This window comes from Danio rerio, chromosome 6 (genome assembly GCF_052040795.2).
Source record: "Danio rerio strain M-AB ecotype USA chromosome 6, GRCz13ab, whole genome shotgun sequence".
NCBI lineage: Eukaryota > Metazoa > Chordata > Actinopteri > Cypriniformes > Danionidae > Danio > Danio rerio.
Window position 1 is genome coordinate 47,957,674 of NC_141026.1, and position 23,245 is coordinate 47,980,918.

General features: G+C 36.7%; 1 protein-coding gene across 1 annotated transcript in view; it reads right to left on the reverse strand.

Annotated features, from left to right (window-relative positions):
- Positions 1 to 4,773: 4,773 nt before the first annotated feature.
- The window catches only part of epha2a (eph receptor A2 a), a 30,679-nt gene continuing 12,207 nt past the window's right edge, over positions 4,774 to 23,245 (reverse strand). The window contains 14 exon segments of the mRNA NM_131415.1: positions 4,774 to 5,455; positions 5,566 to 5,721; positions 6,996 to 7,189; positions 9,324 to 9,473; positions 11,911 to 12,120; positions 12,203 to 12,264; positions 12,359 to 12,544; positions 14,685 to 14,810; positions 14,957 to 15,012; positions 15,227 to 15,329; positions 15,494 to 15,671; positions 17,710 to 17,837; positions 18,130 to 18,462; positions 18,548 to 18,703. Coding sequence (NP_571490.1) covers positions 5,347 to 5,455; positions 5,566 to 5,721; positions 6,996 to 7,189; positions 9,324 to 9,473; positions 11,911 to 12,120; positions 12,203 to 12,264; positions 12,359 to 12,544; positions 14,685 to 14,810; positions 14,957 to 15,012; positions 15,227 to 15,329; positions 15,494 to 15,671; positions 17,710 to 17,837; positions 18,130 to 18,462; positions 18,548 to 18,703 — 2,147 coding nt within the window. The 3' untranslated portion in view covers positions 4,774 to 5,346.

Sequence of the window (23,245 nt, forward strand, 5' to 3'; positions counted from 1 at the left end):
CATGGCCTGGGTTTGGCAGAGGTGGCACCGTCTTTAGGGCGGCACACAAGACATGGGCCAGATGTCAAATGTAGCACTTGGTCCAGATGTTAAAAATGAATATGTGGGCCACATAAGTTTGTCCTTTCTTGACCCACATTTAAAATACATTTAAATTAACCAATCAGGGAGCTTTGGGAAAAAAAAAACACATCCATAATGTGCCCAAAGCACAATGTTTCGTAGGTTTATCAATGTCATTGCAGTCATGACACACCAACATATCTGGCCCAGTTCAGGCCCAGATGTGGGCTATTAACTTGGCTGAGACTTTGCCCTAATTGGTCCTTGTCGGGAAGCTAGACTTAATTCAGTTATGTAACACAATTCACTGCGGCATGTGGGCCAAGCAAAAACTGATTGTGTAGGTCAAAGAAACTTTGCTATGTGGATACTAAAATTAAATGATGAATTTTAGTGACAAGATCATTTTTAGGCCTGTAGATTTGTCATTTATTTCTTAATCAACTTATATTGGGTGTGATGTTGAACAATAAATTTAGGTGGAGTATGGACTGAAAAAAAAGCTTCAATAGAGAATGAACTTCTTAAAGAAACTATTGTCTTTTAATGTTGACAACACACTGTTGATCATGTTTTATAGTGTTTTTATTGAAAGTATTGCAACATTTGTGTGATCTGTTGGTATGGAAATGCTTCTGAGGCCCTGAAGAGGTCACTGGGGATGATGGTAAAAAGAGCCTGTTGGTTGTTGGGAATAAAACTGAAGAGCATTGTTAGTATACAGTGCATCCGGAAAATATTCATAGCGCTTCACTTTTTCCACATTTTTAATGTGACAGCCTTATTCCAAAATGGATTAAATTAATTTATTTTCTCAACATTCTACACACAATACACACACCCATAATGAAAATGTAAAAAAAAAAAATTTAGAAATTGTTGCAAATTTATTGAAAATAAAAAACCTGAACACCACATAAGTATTCACAGCCTTTGCTCAGTACTTTGTTGATGCACCTTTGGCAGCAATTACAGCATCAAGTCTTTTTAAATATGATGTCACAAGCTTTGCACACCTGTCTTTGGGAATTTTTGCCCATTTCTCTTTGCAGTACCTCTCAATCTATATCAGGTTGGATGGGAAGTGAACTTGTACAGCCATTTTCAGATCTTTCCAAAGATGTTCAACAGGATTTAAGTCTGAGCTCTGGCTGGGCCACTCAGGGACATTCACCGAGTTGTTGTGAAGCCACTCTGTTGATATTTTGGCGGTGTGCTTTAGTTCATTGTCTTGCTGAAAGATGAACCGTCGCCCCAGTCTAAAGTCAAGAGCACTTTGAAGCAGGTTTTCATTCAGGATGTCTCTGTATGTCGCTGCATTCATCTTTCCCTCTATGCTGACTAGTCTTCCAGTTCCTGCTGCTGAAAAACATCCCCACAGCATGATGCTGCCACCACCATGCTTCACTGTAGGGATGGTATTAGCCTGGTGATGAGCGGTGTCTGGTTTTCTCCAAATGTAATGCCTGGCATTCACTCCAAAGAGTTTAATTTTAGTCTCATCAGACCAGAGAATTAGATTTCTTATTGTCTGAGAGTCCTTCAGATGCCTTTTGGCAAATTCCATGCAGGGAGTGGCTTTCATCTGCCACTACCATACAGGTCTGATTGGTGGATTGCTGCACAGATGGTCTTTCTGTAAGGTTCTCCTCTCTCCACAAAAGAACGCTAGAGCTCAGAAGAGTGACCATCGGGTTATTGATCACCTCCCTGACTAAGGCCCTTCTCCCCCTATCACTCTGCATAGATGGCCGGCCAGCTCTAGGAAAAGTCCTGGTGGTTCCAAACATCTTCCACCTATGCTCATTTTAGATCAACAGAATTTTTTTTATAACCTTCCCACGCCTTGTGCTTCAAGACAATCCTGTCTCTGAGGTCTACAGAAAATTCCTTTGTCGTCATGCTTGGTTTGCGCTTTGACATGCACTGTCAACCCTGGGACCTTATATACACAGGTGTATGCCATTTCAGATCATGTCCAATCAACTGAATTTACCACAAGTGAACTCCCATTAAGCTGCTGAAACATCTCAAGAATAATCAGTGGAAACAGAATGTACCTGAGCTCAATTTAAAGCTTCACACCAAAGGCTGTGAATATTTGTATTTTTTTTACTTGTAATAAATTTGCAACAATTTCAAAAAAATCTTTTTTTACATTGTCATTATACTGCTGTAACATTAAAGTTGTGGAAAAAGTGAGGCGCTGTGAATACTTTCCAGATGCACCCTATACAAAGAAAGAGTAATAAATAAGGTTATCAAGATTGTCAATGAGAAGCATCTTTTATCATACACATTCAAATTGTTACCATCAGGTTATTGATATATTGTGTTCCCTGACTAAATTATTATTTATACCTCAAGCAATTAAGTTTTTAAATGTATCCTCTCTCAGTTGATGGCCAGTAGACTGGATATATGTATTTAGAGTAGGGGTACCATGTTACTTTTTAAAAATGAATTAATTATATAAATGTCAAGTGTGAAATGTCAGATGTCTCTGTTAGTGTATACTGCAAATAAAATCTCCTTACGGGGGCAAATAGAGTTAACTAAGTTTATTAGAATGTTAAAAATACATAAAAATGCAACTCTTGACTGATTTCAGATTTATTTATAGGTAAACATAATGTAAATCTTTCCTAATGATTTTACAAAAGATATTAATTTCAGAGTCTGCACTATTAAAATGAGTCTGACCCACAGACAGCAGAGCAGAAAAGACAAGCTTTAAACTTGTTCACCAGGTCAGTTTCCACACGGTATCATTAAGGGCTTAATTTCTGTCTCCGTCTCGATTGCACGCACACCTATTAGACCACACTCAGCATCCATTCATCCTGCATCTTCATTCATCCATGGGCTGGACCTCTTGATCTTCAAAAGCAGCTACTTTACGATTATTGTGATTCATTCGTTTTAGTCACGTTCGTCATTGAAGGAGTGAAGTGAGTCAAGTTTCTCACAGACATTTTGTCTCCACTGCTGTCAATGGCTTCACAAACGGAATTATAACTCATCAACGGAAAGTGTGTTGCTGAAATTTCAAAAATGAAAGCAGTTACAAAAGTTATAGAGTAGATAAATGAGTTTTGGCTTCCTTTTTATTAGGTGTCTTTAACAACTATTTATTATATTACTTAAGTTGACTTATTTGTGCATGTCTATTGCAAAACACACCTTAGGGATAAAATTGTAGAAAGGCACAGTTAATCTGAATGTGATCTGATTTCAGTCTTTATGGCAAACAAAGTGTATGTATATTGGGACTAAGCTGAAAATGAATGAATGAATGAATGAATATATATATATCTTCATTCATTAATTTTCTTTTCAACTAAGTCCTTTTATTAATCTGGGGCCGCTACAGCGGAATAACCTGTCAACTTATCCAGCATGTTTTTTGCAGTGAATGCCCTTCAAGTTCCAACCAATCACTGGGACACACCCATACACACTCATACACTACAGACAATTTAGCTTATCCAATTCACCTGTATCGCATGTTTTTGGACTGTGGGGGAAACCGGAGCACCCGCAGGAAACCCACGCGAACGCAGGGAGAACATGCAAACTCCACACAGAAACGGCAACTAACTCAGCCGAGGCTCGATCCAGCGACCTTCTTGGGGGCACTAAGGCACGAGGCCGCCAACGCATGCCTACCACCAGTACCGATATACAGCCATATCGCACTGCTACTCGTGTGATATTGCTCATATATATATATATATATATATATATATATATATATATATATATAATTTATTTATTTTTATACAAAAATTATGCTAACTTTGTCGTCATGAACTATCAATAAACAATATTTCAAAAAAGATGTATAAATAATAAACAACTCAAAGATCAACATTCACTAATACATTATTAAAATTCCAAGATGTATCTGTTGACATTACTGACTATTTAATTAACATTTATGAAAGTTAACTAATGCTGTACAAATGCGATGTTTTTTTATAAATACTAGTTCACACATTAACTAAATGTTACTAAATGAGAAAAGTGTGCTGAAAAATGTTTGCTGTTAATCCCAGCTTTGGAAAGAGTGATTCATTTAAATCAGTCAAAAGTTGATGACACTTAATAATAATTCCTTACCTTTATATAGCGCTTTTCCTGGACACTCAAAGCACTTTAGACATTTGGGGGAATCTTCTACTCCACCACAAGTTTGCAGCATCCACCTAGATAATGCGACAACGGCCACATTGTGCCAGACCGCACAACACATTAGCTGATTGGTGGAGAGGAGACAGAGTGATGGGAATGGTTAGGTGGCCATGATGGATAGAGGCCAGTGGGCAAATTTGGCCAGGATACTGGTGTTAAACCTCTACTCTTTTCAAAGGACATCCAAGGACTCACAGAGACGTCTCATTTGAAAGACGGTACTCACTGAGCAGTATAGAGTCCCCATCAATATACTGGGGAGTTAGGACCTCATTAACACCACTTCCAGCAGCAACCTAGCTTTCCCATGTGGTCACCCATCCAGGTGACCAGAACAGCCCTGGTTAGCTTCAGTGGGCGACCATGTGAGAGTTGCAGCGAGCTAGCTGCCGACACTTAATAATAGTAACAGCATAAGCCTTTTACAGTTATATAGACATAAATCAAATCACTTTAATGTTGTTACTTTGTGCTTTAATTTCAGGCATGTTATGGTAAACAAAACACAACTGAAGATAAGACTTAAAAAATATTTTAATACTATACACAAAAGTATTTTTCTTTACAAACACGTACAATAAATAAAAAATAAATATTAAATAAAAAGAGCTGAAATAAGACATCTTAAACATCCTTTTGACAGAAAAGGATGCAGGTCAACAATTTGACAAAAAAAAAAAAATCATGTTTACTACAAACATTTTTACAATTACAATTGTACAAAGTTAAATCAGACTTCAACCCCTCATATTCGGGCAGCTCTGTTCACTATAAGGGCACCACAGTAATATCCAAGGTTACTACCGTAGACTTGATAGTACCCTAATCATCAGACCTGAGACAGTAGTTATAGCATTTCAAAGCTGACCATCATACATGTGCTTAATATGGCTTATGTTTAAAACATGGCAAAGAGCATAAGGGTCCATCTGACATGTGGAAAAATAGACTATAAAATGCATAAACAAACTAACAGTAAAGTGTTCATATTCCCAGAGGGAGTCCGTTTGATTGAAAAAGGGCATTCTAGTCTTTAGTCAGTTTTTTTTAAGTCCATTCAAAACAGTGTTGCTTCAGTCGACCGTATTATCACATTGCAAACAAATCCAAGGCCCCCACTGGGTCTTGCAGGCCCAAAATGCTGTATGCTATTCTCTTCTGATGACCTGCCAGCCGAACTCCAATATTCCCGATGTCCCTTTAGAAAAAGAAGTTGATAGAAAAACGTTATATGATGGCATTTGGAATTTTTGGTAATACACATTTGGTTACATTTGTGTTTGGTTTTTGAATGCAAAGGATACTTACTCAATTTTCAAGCGCAGCACCTGGTCGATAGATTTAATGCCAGCGAGGGCGAAGGTTTCTCTGTACTGGGCCATTTTGATGGATTCCAGCCATTCGTCCACTGACCTGAAGGGGGCGCCATCACAACCACTAGTGCTGGGTAGACGAATGGAGACACTGTGATGAAAAATAAACCAGGTTTTAGTGAACATTGCTGCATCCCAGTTTGTATTTCATGCACTATTCTGCGCTGTTTTGAAGTATAAATCACAAGTGGATCATTTGTTAAAAATGACTTGGGCAAATGGGATTTCCATGATCTTTTGTCTTATTTTGCATGCTGATGTTTTTAACTTCTTAATTATTTTATTTTATTTAATTTATTATTTAACTAATTATTTATTTTATTAATTGGTAAATAATATCATATTTATTCTTGTAAATTGAAAAGAAAAAAATGCAATTCAATGTTATTTATTTTCAAAATATTTTTATTTTTCTTCCCCTTGATGTGCTTTTGCAAATTAGATTTTGTAATGATGATTTTATTTTGTTTATTTTATTTTATAAATTGTGAATGTATGGAGGGTGAAACCTGCAAAAACAATAAATACATAAATACGCAAATATATAAATAAATGAGTAAATAAATCAATATATTCTTACTTAAATAAAACATTAAATAAATATATATGCAAATAAATAAATGCACATAGAAGAAATCCACAAATTCCTGCATTAATAAATATTGAAATAATTAATAGCTTGGGCAGGCAAATAATTAAATAAATATTTCCATCATGTCCCCTTGTGTAATTTATTTAATTATTTATAATATTAGCATTTTAAAAAATATTTATACATGAGTTTTTATAGACATTTACTTATTTATTAATTTTTTTTTATTTATGCAGAATTTAAATTATAAAATTAAATTAAACTGCAAAAATAAAATAAAATAAAATAAAAAATTAAATTAAATTAAATTAAATTAATTGATAATTAATATTGGAATTAGTGCGTTTATGCTAAAAAAAAAATTTCAAGTGTAAAAGAGGCATTATTTTGTTATGAATGCCCTGATTTCCACAGATTTCTATGCATGTTCTATTGAATCTGAGATTTATAGCTCATTGTCATTAAAAATATGTATTGTAATTGAAATCTACAGAAACAAACTGAAACACACATTTGAATTTGAAATGTTTTCATTTTGTTTGTCTGAAAACACACTTTATGACTAGCCACAAAGACCAAAACCTGAAAACTAACAAATGCAAAGCTTTCAGACTGATGTTATAGGACTAAATAATTTCATACACTAGATAATACCAGAAGTGCACAGGGTGTATTAATAAGTGCATAATGTACAGGGCCTGATTTGTAACACTTCTCATTCTGCATTAAATCTGCAGTTATCTATCAGCAGCATTTTGGAAGCGGTTTCTTACCGTGGGTCGATGCTGGCGATGGATGTAAGTGACTCCGGGTTGCGCAGCAGCTTCTCCAGGAGGTTGACGATATCAACAAAGCGTGGTCGAGTGGAGCGGTCCTGCATCCAACACTGCAGCATCAGCTGATTAACTGCTGACGGGCAGCCCATCGGTGCTGGCAACCTGTAGCCGTCGTTTATGGATTTCATCACCTGTGATTAAAAGTAAAAGAAAAACAGTGAAACTGAGCTCACAGAGGATGTGATATCATTCAACAGCCCCTTCAGGATTTTCCCAGATAAAGAACTAAAACAAATAATACTATAGGTTTTAAGAAAATCAGTCATTGTAGGAATCAAATATGGCACAAATATTTCTTCAAAAATCCTGGAGGGACAGATTCAGTGCAGTGTAAATCAAAGCTTAGGTTGCTGGGTACTTGCTAAGGCCTAAACTGGCTTTTCAAAAAGTATCAAGTAGTTCGTTTTTAATAAAATTGCTATTCACACAAAATTTGGACTTTTCAAAATGTTTATAAATTCATAAGAATTTAACAGTTTAATTTAAGTCCACCGAAAATACATAAATTCAGAACTTTAATTGACATTAAAACAGTTTGAGATTCATTCATGCATGTCATGTTTGTGCTTCTGCTCTTGAAATCTTGATCCACAGTTTTCATAACCACTTGATACATGATTCCATTTTTTGTTTTTTTAATGAAGGGTTTGAAGCACCACAATTGGGGTGAAGAGAGTTTCAGTGGAGGGAAAGAAATCTGTTAGATCAATGCTTCTCAAACTGTGGTAACCAGGCTTCCTTCAAGTGGTACGCAGAGGAATCGCTTAATAGTTAATGTTAAAAAAAAAATGAACACACGTTTACCCTTTAAGACGTATAATAAACCCAGTATGATCAGTAAATTGATTATAATATGCTAAACTGTTATTTTATTTTCAATTTTTAATTGTCTAATTTCCTTTCCATATTCATACCGGTTGTTGAGGCGTATCTCGTGTTTTTATATCCCAATGTTGGCAGGAATCGTATAATCACTTGCTTTTCTGACACAAAGCCTTCTCTAACGTGCAGTAAGCAGATCAAATTTTTATAGTTTAAATATGAAAATTCAATTAATATATTTAAAATACAAGTTAATGTTTAGATTTCAAAGCTATATACAAATATATCATATATAGATGCAACATATATTTCAAAATGTATCAAAAAGAGTTTAATATGATGACACAGCCTATAATTATGAGGTCCAAGGAACATTTTCATATTTTGATGAATAGGCTACTTTATAATAATACTTTACATTATTAAGATACAGCAGTTTTTTTTTACTTTTTAAGAACAGTGCCGTTTTAATTAAATTTTAAAAGCACATTTTAATAAAAATGTTGACGTTTTGTTTATTTTTATGTTATTGTTCAAATTATTTGTAATAGTTAAAGTAGCTGACAATAATAAATATTCATACTAATAAGAATTAATCTGCCATGTTTTTGAACTGTGCAGAGCTGTGGCTGCTTAATTAGGCCTACTACGCGACTGTATTTCAATATCGGTCATTACGATGGTACTTGGAGATATAATGGTTTTCGGAGGTGGTACTTGGTGAAAAAAGATTGAGAACCACTGTGTTAGATTTAATAAACATATTTTGGGTAGGGTCGCACCAGCTGATCATAAGTTCTTTTAAACTGGAGTGTAAAGTCCACACTAGGAGCTTAGTAACTAGTAGCAAGTTTATAACTAAATTATACTACACATTTTAGATCCTACATTTGAAAGAGCAGGAAGAAAAACTCAGTTATGAAGAAATTCTTGTTTTAATTGATGAATATGAATAACGCAAAACACTCCTTGAAAAAAAATTAAACACATTTCATAAACTGAAAAAAATCAATCGAGATTTGGGAGGAAAATAAGGTTGCGAGTAGAGGAAGATCATTCTTCATTATAATCGCTGTCGTCTCTTTTCTACCGTTATACATGGGGGAGGCTGCTGTAAATATTTAGTTGTAATGTAGCGTCACATTTAAACTACGTTCAGTGATGCAACACAAATAAATTTTAGTAATGTTTTAACTTAGTGTCCCTTTAAGTCACAACTAGGCTATGTTTAAACTTACGTACTGTTGGAGAATCTGGCCCCAGAGGACCAACTAAAAACCTATGAGTTCAGAATGACAACATTTTGAGGTAAACGAACCTATTTATTTTCTGTTTCCTAGAAATGTCTTTTACTTAATTCATGTTTTCCATCATCACCCAATTTATGTCAGCCTCCTCTTGTATAGCCATTGATCAAAAAACATAACAAGTAACACCCCATACCTCTTGGTTGCTCATGTCCCAGTAGGGTCTTTCTCCAAATGACATCACTTCCCACATGACTATGCCGAAGCTCCACACATCACTAGCAGAAGTGAACTTCCTGTAAGCTATTGCCTCTGGTGCAGTCCAGCGAATAGGAATCTTTCCGCCCTAAAAACAAATAAAACAAACAACATACAACGTCAGACTTTTGTATATAATTCATTCATTCAATTTCTTTTGGCTTAGTTCCTTTTCTCATCAGGGATCGCCACAGCGGAATGAACCACCAACTTATCCAGCATCCGTTTTACACAGCTGTTGCCCTTCCAGCTGGGAAACAACAATACACACTTATTCACACACATACAGTACAGCCAATATATTTTACTCAATTCACTAATAGCTCATGTCTTTAAACTGAGGGGGAAACCAGAGAACCCAGAGAATACCCACATGAACATGTAAACTTCGCACTAAAATGCCAACTGACTCAGCCGGGACTCAAACCTGTGACCTTCTTGCTGTGAGGCGACATCGCTACCCACTGAGCCACTGTGCTGCCCCACTTTTGTAAGCAATAGTAATTGATGGTCCCTTCTGGATTTTAAGTTAAGGGTTCTCATAGCGATGGTCATAAATTTGGATCTGTGGCATTTTAAGGATTAAAAACCCCTGCTATACAGGCATTCTGTTAGCTATAATTAACTGCAACTACATATCAAACAGTCATTAAAGTATTAGCAGACTAGCAGCTCATTACCTCCTAATGCTATATTTTGATGGTCTCCCAGCAGACATTCAAGTACAACGTATTCTGCTTACATTAAGTGAACCATCTACTAATACTATAATGACAGTTAGATGATTTGTAGTTCTAAAGTTACTTATAGACTATCAGGCCCACACAAAATCTGTGCACAAAGAAATACACAGCCGTTTAGTCCATTATTGAGTCCTATTTAATTACTTATGATATTTTGTTAATATTTTATGTATGATATTTTTGATCGAAAATAAATCAAATCATGTAAATGTGTCCATGTATATTCCATTTTTTAAATTAATTTCAGTAATATTACTGACTAATATGCAAATGTTTATACGATTTATTTATAATACAGTTTGTTTGATGTACAATGTCAACAGTGGTGTAAAGTTAAAGCAAATTACAAATACTCAAATTACTGTAATTGAGTAGTTTTTCTCAGAAATGGTAGTTTACTAAGTAGTTTTAAGCATGTGCACTTTTACTTTACCTTGAATACATTTTTAGTGCTGTACAGTATCTGTACTTTTACTCCACTACTTTTCCTCAACCTGCAGTCACTGCTTTATTTTTTCTTATTTATGGGGATTGGAAAAATCAGTCCTGTGAGTCCAATCGAATTCAACATAGAAGGTAAATCATATCATAATGAACTACCTTGAGTCAAACTGTTTGGAAGCAATAAAAGTGTCCAAGAAGATGTCCAAAATCTTTACGCACATTGACCCAGAGACAGCTGCTTACCGTGTGATGACCGAAATGGCATTAAACACCCAGTAGGCACAAGATATCAACCTGACATCAGATTGACGTTGTACCCCAATGTCGTGGGGACGCTGCATTTTGTTTGCAAATGAAAATCGGTTTAAAATCAGAACCAAACGTCAGGCCAATGACGTCAATGTTCAACCTAAAAGCAACCAAATATGATGATGTTGCAGCTTGATGTTGTGTGGACGTTACCACTATGACGTCTATCAGATGTTGGATTTTGGCTGCCATACCTGACAAATAAACGTCAGTTTCTGACGTCAATATGATGTTGGTTTAAGATGTTGGCTCGACGTTTGATCACTCTCTAACACAACCAAAAATCAACCAAATATCAACATCATTTGATGATGTTATTCGAAATCAAAATAATGTTGTCCTTAGACGCTGGCTAGACATTGAATTTTGGCCACCTGACATCACAACCTAAATCTAACCTTCTATTAACGTCTTATGACATTGTGTGCCTGCTGGGCAATAACTAAATGCACTACAGAATGTTACGTTTACACACACATCCACAATTTACATGTAAATGCATCAGCTTTTTACCACATAATACTCACTACTCTTGAGTACTTTTGAAAGGTCGCCTTTTTGCTCATACGTTGAGTAATATTTAAAACAGATACTTTTACTCTTATTGCACTAAATTTTTATTAAATATATTATTATTTCAAGTAATGTTACTTTTACTTAGGTATGATTTTTCAATACTCCTTCTACCACTGAATGTCAATCACATTTTCTGTCTTTTAGTAGATATACTATATGATAAACTTGCTTTATTTTCCAAACAATTGAATCTAATTCGATTTACATTGTAAAACTTAAATAAAAAAGGTGTTATTTTTTTAATTTCATGTTTTTATTTCAAGTTTTAGTTACGCTACTCTGAAAATCAATCCGCAGAAATCCTCACAAATTGCAAAACAGGTCGGTATATTCAGTCTGGCCATAGTCAACAGAACGTCTAAATGGCACCATCAAAATAAAGTGAACCAAATAATGTGTAAATAAATTATTATGATTTATTTTGTAATGATTCTGTGTATTGGTAACACTTACAGTAGTGGTGTATGTTCCCTCAGGAAAGTCCTCCAGCACTCGAGACAAGCCGAAATCGGACACTTTACACTCCAAGTTGCTGTTGACCAGCACATTGCGAGCTGCGAGGTCCCGATGGACGTAGTTCATGTCTGAGAGATACTTCATTCCTGCTGCAATGCCGTTCAACATCCCCACAAGCTGGTATGAGGAAAAATCCCCATCGTGATCCTGTTAAGCACAAATAAAATCATCAGCGATTCTAATACATTTCAGATTATTCAGATTTGTTTATTCATAGACCAAAACACACCCTTAAATACTGGTCCAGAGCTCCATTCTCCATGTACTCGGTGATAATCATGGCATCTTTGACTGAAATGAAGGAGAACATCCTGTTAAAACATGCACTGCTATGTAGAGTTGCCAGAAGCATGCATTTATAATCTGATTACATTACATTACTTACATTTGGTGACGACACCTTCCAGACGGATAATGTTCTTGTGGGAAAACTGGCCCATGATGCTGGCCTCGCTGAGGAAGTCTTGCCTCTGCTTTTCCGTATAGCCTGGCTTCAGTGTCTTTATGGCTACTGCGACCTCACTGCGGCCCGGCATCTTCAGAGAGCCACGAAACACCTCCCCAAACTCGCCTGTTGGACAATTATGGGTTCTTAAAATTATTGATCTTAACTAATAAAATGAAGTCCGGTAAAACTGTACACAGAAAAAAAATTCACAGTAATACCTAAAATATCTTTTCTTATGGAAAAAGTCTTATTTGTTTTATTTTAGCTAGAATAACAGCAGTTTTATATTTTTAAAACAATTTTAGGTTGTTTAATTTAACCTAACTTGCCAAATTAACCTAATTAACCTAGTCAAGCCTTTAAATGCCACTACAAGCTGAATACTACTATTACTATCTTGAAATGTTATCTACTGTCATCATGACAAAGATAAGATAAGAAATTATTTATTAAAACTATTATGCTTAGATATATGTTAAAAATTCCTCTCATCGTTATACAAATTGGGAGAAAAATATATAGAGGGCTTAATAATTCAGAAGGGATAATAATTCTGACTTCAGCTGTGTACAGTCAAGCCCGAAATTATTCGTAAATTATAAGTAAAAGTTTTTGTTCAATTGGAAATAAAAGCTGAGAAATATGTTTTTTTTTTTTTTCACAATAACGCCTTTTGTTCATCGCCTTATTATCTTTTGAGAGAAGCCTGAGTTGTTTCTGGTCAAAAAACTTGTTGGTTCAATAAAGTCAGCTTTATTGTCAATTTAACCACCTGTACAGGACATACAGAGAATCGAAATTGCATTACTCTCAGACCAAACAGATAGTATTAATACAAAAAGTAGAAGTTTAATAAGAAATTACAATAATACAATTACACATATTAGTAAAAATAAAAATTTGTAAATACAGTTATACTTAAGAGTACAAGGTAAGGAGTGCAAACCAGAGTTGTGCAGATGGAAAAGAGTAAATAGTGCAAAAAGCTTGTAAATATGATAGTGACAGTGTCTTTATAATATAAAGGAAAGTAGTATGAGGTAACTACTAGCAGTGTTACAATGTAACAAAGTGACCGAAGCAGAGTTAACGTTTCTTTAACGTTTTTTTTTTTTTTTGCTTTAAGTTACTTTAAGTTAGAAGTTAAAGTCAAACGTTACTTAAAGTTCCTGCTAGGGTTATGAATAATTTCAAATAATATGTATATACTAAGTTAATATGCAAATCCTCTAAAAGTGTTATCTGAAAATTTATTTTAAAATGTGCATTTTTTTCTGGCTTCAGTGTGTTTTTTGTGCCTTTAAAGTTAAATAAAAATGTTAGTTTTAGAAGAAAATATTAGCTAAAACGTTGAGGCTTTTGCATCTGAACTCTTCATATACTGTATATAAATACACAGATAAAATGCCCCAGTATTTTCTATTGTTAACTAAGTTAACTTTTTTATTTTAAAAAAAAATCAGTTTTTCTATTATTTTGATAGTTGTATTACTACAGCTGTTCAACTGACAAGTCAGTTATTCGTGATTCTATGAATTAGGGCTGCACAATATATCGCTTCAGCTTTGATATCGCAATATGTGTGCGTCCACAATAGTCACATCAAACGATATGCAATGTTGAGGGATTATAGTTGAAAAAAGTTAAAAAATACAGGAGGTTTGTGGAGTCATTCCAAAGTATAACCATAACAGAGTGAATCTGGCTAATTTGCGCATGTTTTTAAAGGCATTTCAAGGGAGTTCGGGTAATAAAAAAAAAGTACATTTGTAACTTTATTGAAGAATAATTTTACTGATTAATACAACTAAGACTATATAGAGTTATTTTTACATTTCATTACTGGCTTTGTGTGTCTTAATAGTGTTTGACTTTCTAGAAAACTATAAATCTATGTTTTTTCAACTTTATTTCTTTGCTCTATTGTAATTATTCTTGCTTGCAATTATTTCACATCCCAATTTTCACACAAAATTACCCCAATCTATCTAAATTCAAGATTTATTTTTCTAAATTAAGCTATTCAGGTCATCTGGTGTATTCATTTCGCAATATAACAAAATATCGCAATGTCAGATTATATTGTGTAATATTGTGCAGCTCTACCATGAATGAATAACAAACTGAATAATATAATGTTTACTTAAACTAAAATAAACCAAAAATACTTAAAAATAAATTATATTCTAAAATATTTAGATATTTATATTAGTCCATGTATACTATTAATATACCATACGGCTAACACAATATGAACACTGACCTGCACCAATGACTTTCTGCTTGGTGATGTGACCAGGATGAATCTCACTGGCAAACTTGAGGATGGCCGCACAGGGGTCTTCATATGTGTGGGGATCGATGTAGGTCTTCAACGGAAGGAGTTTTTCTTCAAAACAAGAAAAGATTTGACCTTGGATTAGATGACACCCACTGTACGATGATCTCCACTGATTTCATACAAAGTTATTGCTGACCATCAGACCATTTCAAATACCAAACAGATGCACACAAATGCCAAAATCCATGTCATACCTGGACATGAAAAGTAATCTCCATCAACCCTCCGTCTGACGTGGGAATTCAGCCTCCTGATGAAAGAGCATTCAACATCACATTAGCGAGATAATTAAAGCTGCTATCTCGATGGTTTCTTTAAATGAGCATGATTGCAGATCAAAGCTGGAATGTAAACAGTGTGGGCAGGCATTGAAGGCCAAGTTGGGAAATCCTGCTCTGCGGTCTGGATAGAGATAAAGAAGAGAATAGACTGGAAAAAGTGAGAGCAGAGATACGTTTGCTAACCTTTTGTGCAGAAGCAGAATAACCACCACAATCAGCAACATGACCCCGCCCCCGGCGATGGCTCCCATTACAACCATGGAACTGTTCTGTGTCCGAGATTCCGCTGTGAGAATGAAAAAAGAAGTTCACTTTACTTATACTGACAAACACTAACGCACCACACACGCACACGCACACAGCCTATCACCAATGCATCTAAGTTACACACTTTCTCATGCCCGAAAGCATTCAAACTCAACGCCCACGCATGTGTTCGCACGCACTTACCGAGAGGCAGCGTCTCAAATTCAAGCTCCGCGCTGTGGCTGCTGGGATGGCCTTCTGCTGTCAGGGTGTGAACACGAAACACGTACTTTGTTCCTGGTAAGAGGTCATTAATCGGCACCGAGTTCTTCTCCAGAACCAGGACGGTATAGGTGGTGACATCCAGCTCTCCAGGATCCTCCTATGAAACAAAGAGAAGAGGAAATTGAATGTTTATGCTAGGAAGAACACACGGAAAGGCCATGAAACCCATGAAGAATAAGAAATCTGAAGAAAATGCTAAGTTCTCAAACTTTGCAGCCCGCGACCCCTATAATAACAACTCCAGTGACTCACGACCCCCACTATACTCAGAGTTGGTTATAAACATACAAATATTGCACCCAATGATGCACATACACACCAATAGGAACTATATAAACACAAGCATATTGACAACACAAAAAGTCTTTCCATCAAGCAAATTTCGACGAATTGGTTGGCGACATCACCAACCAGAGCGAGAGGTGGCAGTAACGCACCAAAAAGTTTGTTGTCGACCACTGAGAAAACTGGAAGAACAAGAAATCGTCATCCTCGGTATCATATGGATTTACTTTCATTGGCTAGACATCGGCCTCACAGCTCTGTGAATGTCGGTGCCGTCACTTATTGATCTGCTATCGGTAAATGTAGCTTGTGTGGACGCTACTGAATTATTTGACTTAAATAATAGCTTCGCTACTGAAAAGTTACCGCAATGCTACTGAGAAATGTAGCTAAGCTAGTAGCGTCACTGCTTGTAGCAAGGGTTGCTAGGGTGTTCTGGGTTGTTTGTAGGGATTGCCAAGTTGTTTCTAGGGTGATCCACATACTTTTTTGGGAATTTCTAAGTGGTTGCTGGGGTGTTCTAGATGATTCATGGGTATTGCTAAATGGTTGTTAGGGTGTTCTAGTTGGTTCGTGGTTATTGCTGTGTGGTTTCTAGAATGTTCTAATGTTGTTCAGTGCCATTTTGTTGCTTTGCTACGCTAGGCTGCTCATGGGTGTTGCAAAGTAGTTACAAAAAATATTCTTATGCTATTGCTATGATCTTCAATGTGGTTGCTAGGGTGTTTTTAGTATTTCTGAATATTGCTAAATGGTTGTAAATGTGTTCTGGGTTGTTTGCCAAATGGTTTCAAGTATGATCCACATGCTTTTTGGGTATTGCTAAGTGGTTGTTAGGGTGTTCAAGATGATGTCAAATGGTTGTTAGGGTGTTCTTGTTGGTTTGTGAACATTGCTGTAAGGTTTCTACAGTGTTCTAGTGTTTTGTCCCATGTTGTTGCTATGCTACACTAGGCTGCTCATGTGTGTTGCAAAGTAGTTGCAAAGCATATTCTTACTGGTTGCTAAGGTAATCTTTGCAGACCCTAGGTATTCCTAAGTGTTGGCTATGGAGTTCTGAGTGGTTTGTGGGAATTGCCAAATAGTTGTTAGAATGTTCTAGGTGGGTCGTGTAAATTGCTGTGCGTTTCTAAGGTGTTCTAGTGTTTATTGCCATGTTTTTGCTAGGATGTTCTTAAGTTCTGGAAGGTTGTTGCTAGGGTAATATATGTGATTATTGTACATAGGTAAGTGGTTGCTAGGGTTTTCTATGGGGTTCAGGCAGTGTGGTTTCTAGGGTGTTCTAGTGTTTATTGCCATGCTGTTGCTATGGAGTTCTAGTGGTTCACAGGAATTGCAAGGTGGTTGCTAGGGTAATGTATGTGATTCTTGAGTATTGCAAAGTGGTTGTTTACCATCGTTGTTTACCACCCAATTCACTTTGCTATTTTTATTTACCGAAAAAATATAAGAGAAAATAGGTGGCGGGGTGGCGCAGTGGGTAGCGCTGTAGCCTCAAAGCAAAAAGGTTGCTGGTCCGAGCCTCAGCTGGGTTATTTGGCATTTCTGTGTGGAGTTTGCATGTTCTCCCCGTGTTGGCATGGGTTTCCTCCAGGTGCTCCGGTTTCCCCACAGTCTAAAGATGTGCACTATAGGTGAATTGGGTAAACGAAATTGTCCGTAGTGAATGTGTGTGAATGAGAGTGTATGGGTGTTTCCCAGTGATGGGTTGCAGCTGGAAGGGCATCCACTGTGTAAAACATATGCTGGATAAGTTGGCGGTTCATTCCTCTGTGGCGACCCCTGATTAATTAAGGGACTAAGCCGAAAAGAAAATGAATGAACGTTAGAGAAAAAAGACGCTTAATCACCTTCTTGCGGTACATGAGCTCGTAGCGAGGGGAGGGTTGATTCTGCACATGATGGTCCACAGCCCAGGACAAAGTCAGACTGCTGGTGGTCCGATCTTCAACTCTCAAGTACAGCACCCTCGGGCCATCTGAACAACAAAAGCACAAGCAGTCATCAGTATTTTGGCTAAAACCATCAACGAAACAGATTACAAGTGAACAGAATTTGATACGCCATGTCTTAAGCAGGCATGACATGTTGTCCATTCCCCTCCTTACTAATCTGTTAATCTTCTCCAGCCGTGACAAGCAATGAAGCTCACAAGCTAGCTCCGCCCACAATTACCCACGCTGGTACAAAACTCAGCTTCAAGTAGCATCAAATTAAATGTGATTAGCTGTGATTTAGGCATTACAATAGCTTTATATGCAAAATCTAACCTGTGAAGTGAAGCACTGTTGTGATGCTAGCCTTGGCTCTCTTTCGACTGAACTGGGAGACGCCATTTTGGGCCTCGACTGTAAAAGTGTAGTTTACATGAGGCTCTAGCTCGCTAACCACGACCTCGGGGGCTCTCAAGGCTGTCTGCGCAGGCTCGAATCGCACCCTTCCGCCACACAGCGTACACAGACCACCCTCACAGCGCTCGCATGCCACACTGTATGTGACGTCACTCCGACCACCAGTGTCTGCCGGTGGGCGCCAAAGCAGCTGCAAACTTCCTGCTGTCAGGAGAGGAGTGTAAACCAGGTCTCGGGGTGGGCTAGGAAGAGCTAGAAGAGCAGAGCAGGGTAAAATGTTTGAGAATTAGGTCAGTAGTTTCAGAATGAACTTCTCAGAATGAAGATTCAAACTTACAAGAGCAAGGAGCGGAGTTTGGGTCTGTGGGAGCCCGGTAGAAACCCTCCATGCAGGGGCACAACAGTGCTCCCCGTCCCGAACGTTGGGTGTTTTCTGGACACACTTCACAAGGCTGGCTGGAATCAGTGCTCTTGTAGAAACCCGGTTCACAAGCTGTAGACACGAAGAAATGTTGAACATGATGAGACATTTAATGAATTAAAACAATACAGATAACATTTACACATTGTATTAAAGGGATAGTTCACACAATAATTTAAAATCTGTTATTTTTTGCTGAACTCTTTACTCGTTTCAGACCTTTATGAATTTCTTTCTTCTGTTGAACACAAGAGAGGATATTTTGAAAAATGTTGGAAACTTATAACCACCAACTTTCATAGTACTTGGTTTTTCGACTATGGAAGGCAATGGTTATTGGATTTCAGCTTTCTTCAAAACATCTTCTTTTGTGTTTAACAGAAGGAAGAAACTCATAAAGGTTTGAACCACAGGGTGAGTAAACGATGAAGGGTGCTTTTACAGCTAGACTTTTGTTTCGGAACCGGGTGCATTTACCCAGTCATTTGGCATATGTGAATCCAGCAATCACCCTCGGATCTGCGCCAAAACAATCAGTCTGAGAACGCCTGGATAAGGTGGCATCGGCTCAATTGAAACAAACTCTGGAGCGAATCGATTGTAGTGAGAAAGCATAATGATGAGGAGAGAATTATGAGTAGGGCGGGATGTCATTCCTACCGGTAAATGAGCGCTTCATGTCAAATGCGAAAGTGAAAGCATGCTGAACTATTACAGAGAGCAGTTTATCCGTTAGGAAAACGGACCGAACTGCAGTCTTGGTTTATCTGTTATTTCTCTCTATGTAAAGCCTATAATGCATAATTCTAGTCAAGGCTATGTATGAGAAAGTCTTACCTATCTGATTTATATCTACTGACAATCCCAGCAGGCACAAAACATCATAAGATTTACATAAGGTTAGATTTAGGTAATGATGTCAGGTGACCAAAATTCAATGTCTAGTTAACGTCTAAGGACAATGTTATTTTGACGTCCAATAACGATGTCAAACTACATTGATATTTGGTTGATTTTAGGTTGTGTATTGGAAAGTGACCAAAATCCATTGTCTGATATATGTAATAGTGGTATGTGCACACAACGTCATGGTGTAACTTGAGTAGACGTTGCTATTTGGTTGATTTTAGGTTGTTTTGAAAAGTGACCAAAATCCAATGTCTGATAGATGTCATAGTGGTAACGTCCACACATCGTCATGGTGTAACCTAAGTACCGTTGATATTTAGTTGATTTTAGGTTGGACGTTGGACATTGATGTTGGCCTGACATTGTGTGACGTCAACACTATTTTCATTTCCAAATAAAATCCAACGTCCTTATGGTGTTGGGGTACGTCATACAAACTTTGCTGTGTGAAAGCGAACCGCACCATGAACAAAGTTCAAAATTGTACCAAGTTTAATCCCTATTTCGTAACAAAAGAATCAATCTACAGGTGTGAATGAATTTTTTTGTGGGGTGAACAGTCCCTTTATCATATTTTAAGAACAAATAAATCACAAAAAAAAGCATTTTTGCCTTTCCATTCATTTCTGTTCGCTCCACTTTAATTGTGAATATTTATGATTTGCTTGAAGAGAAAGCTTATATGGCTTCTTCAAATCTTTCGATCTAATTTTGTTAAATTAGCATGAGCAAATTTACATATGAACACAAAAACAGACAACTGCAAATAATACGGAGAGTAACAACTTAAGCTTCCGGTCCAACAACTGCACAGCTATGTAAAATGTTCTAGGTTTTAGCTAGAAACAGAACTGGTGAGTCGACCTTTTTTTCCACCTTTAAACTAAGCATACAATTTCAACCTACAAACTTTAAATCCTGTCTGACTACTGCAATTCAACAATATATCTCATAATGTTTGAGAAGCTGGTCTTTTGTATGGTTTTTAATGGCATTTAATCACATGACTGTCTACTAGCGACAGTCCAACTTTATTTCAAAGTTGTCAATGGTGGATAAACTTAAAGTGTTTCAGACCTCGTACATATCAATATTTAGTGTCGTTCCCTCTTTATCATAAGTAAACAGGGCCCTGGATTTGCATGCAAATCCGATAATAACCTATTTTATTTTCATACATTGCACACAAAAGGAAGCCTTAATCTATTGGCACCATCAAAACAGGCCAATCAAGACAGGCAGTGCACAACAGGCATTCAAACATTCAACAAAGCAGTAAACAGATTCACAATCCAACCGGAAGATGCAGCTATTTGAAATAAAACCAGTTTGACTGGTCACTTAACTTTTGTATCATTACTCAGAACAGCATATGAACTGTCAAGTTCATCAAAGAAAAACATGTGAAATGTTTAAAACAGTTCAGCGAAGCTCATGTGGATGTCCGCTGGACAAAACAGGATGTCGGAATTGCAAGCGTCAATATAAAGGTCTCCTCTTCTCCTCCTTTCCTTCCTCTGCTGAAGGATGAGGACATGCTATAACAAACACAAAGGGAAGAAACTCCGGAAACAAGGAATGGAGGCTGATGGAGGGGGTGGTGGGAGGGCAGGGGTGATATAACAATCATTAACAAAGCAGCCGGGTGCAATGATTCAAAATCACATGCACATTTTTAAAAAGCAGCCGCTTCTGATAGCTGTACTTATAATGGGCATGAGAAACTCACTGGCTTGCAAAATCACTGTGAATATGGATTCCACGGAGCCCAGGAACGTCCTTTGAGGGGTGTGTGCCCCCTGGGGCCCTTCTCTCAGTGCTCACCTCAAACAAAGGGCCGAGGTTCAGAGCGACGACCAGTGGGAGGTGTGCGAGTGTGAGCGTGAATGGGTGCGTGAGGATTGCTGACAGAAGTCCTCCCGCTGGGATTTTACATCGGGTTTTTGTGTATTTGCTCTGTGTATAAGGGTGGACGTCTATAGGAGGGGGGTCCCGCATAAGAAAAGCAAGCCCTTCTTTGTGCATTTTATTTGAAGCCTGAACAAGAGCAGGGAAACTCCCACTCTATTCCTCTAATCTTGGTGTTTGCATCTATTGAGAGTGGCAAATGTGAAATTGGGGAGTCTGAATGAATCTAAATTTCACAGAATGCAGAAATGTGTCAGTAATGAGTAATAAGGCTGATTCAGTATGTTAGCATCATTTTCCGTGGGATCCTTGTGTGAAATATGTTTAGAATGTGGTTTGTAAGTGGTGACTGGATTATGGCACTACTGACTAGTCAAGCTGGCCAATTTGCCTGAGAAGCTATTTCGGGCAATGTTGCGTTGGTGGATGGTCAAGGCGACATGACAAACACTTTCTGAGGAAAGTGTGAAAAAAGCGACTGAAAGGGCATTTGCGTACTTGTGTTCCCACAACTGCTAAAATATGCATGACACAAGTGATTGGCAGAGCTGATAAAACTCTCAAGTCTTTGGCTTGCGAACACAATGCACAGAGGGAATAGTTAATGCCCTTTGGGCAGAAAGGTCAACAGTTAGAATAGCAGTTTCGCCAACACAGTAGTCCTCCACAATGATGGCTTTTGCAAGAAAAAAATAAAGGCTTAATGTCAGTCATTTTAAGTTCAAATTCTTAAAAACTATTCTAAATGTACATTTTTGTTTAAATGTTAATGTGATATTAATATAAACAACAATTCACCTTTTCATTTTTTTTAATTCTTACTATTTTAATTTTATTACAATTTTTAAATCTGATTTTATCAAAATATTATAGGAAAAAGCTTTCACAGTATTATTTATTAATACAATATCATTACATTTATATTATTACAATGATGCCATAAATGTACAGTATCATTTCAGTATCATTGAGCAATAATTGTAGTTGTTAAATATTTTAGTTGTATCATTTTTTGTGTTAAGTGTTTTTAATGGATTATTTGTTGTTATGTAATGTAAAATACAAGTGAATAATATGGCAAATGAAAATATACAACTATTAAACAGCCTCCAATAGACAGACAGACAGACAGACAGACAGACAGACAGACAGAAAGAAAGAAATTAAGAAAAAAATAGAAAGAAAGAAAGAAAGAAAAATAGAAAAAAGAAAGTAAGAAAGAAAGAAAAGAATAGAAAAAAGTAAGAAAGAAAGAAAGAAAGAAAAATAGAAAATAGAAAAAAGAAAGAAAGAAAGAAAATAAATAAATAAAGAAAGAAAGAAAGAAAATTTTGAAAAAAGAAAGAAAAAAGAAAAAAAGAAAAATAAATAAATAAAGACAGAAAGTAAAAATAGAAAGAAAGAAAGAAAGAAAGAAAACAGTGAAAGGAAGAGAGTGAAAGAAAGAAAGAAAGAAAGAAAGAAAGAAAGAAAGAAAGAAAGAAAGAAAGAAAGAAAGAAAGAAAGAACCTCCTCTGCAATCTAATATATTAGCTAGACCAGTATCAAATTCCCCAGCAATGAATCCACTGAACATTTGGGATCTCCCCCGAAACTTTTCAAACGAGACCCCTCCCCCATTTCCCAACCCTCAACCAACCACAATCCACCCCATCAAACACTGGCAGGTGGCGATAAGTTGAACAGAGCAGCAGTCACGTAGAAAAGCACTCGTAAAACTCCCATGAAAACAATGACAACAGCAACTTCATTGTCCTGATGGCTGTTTGGGGTTAAGGACCCCTTTTGCATTGAATG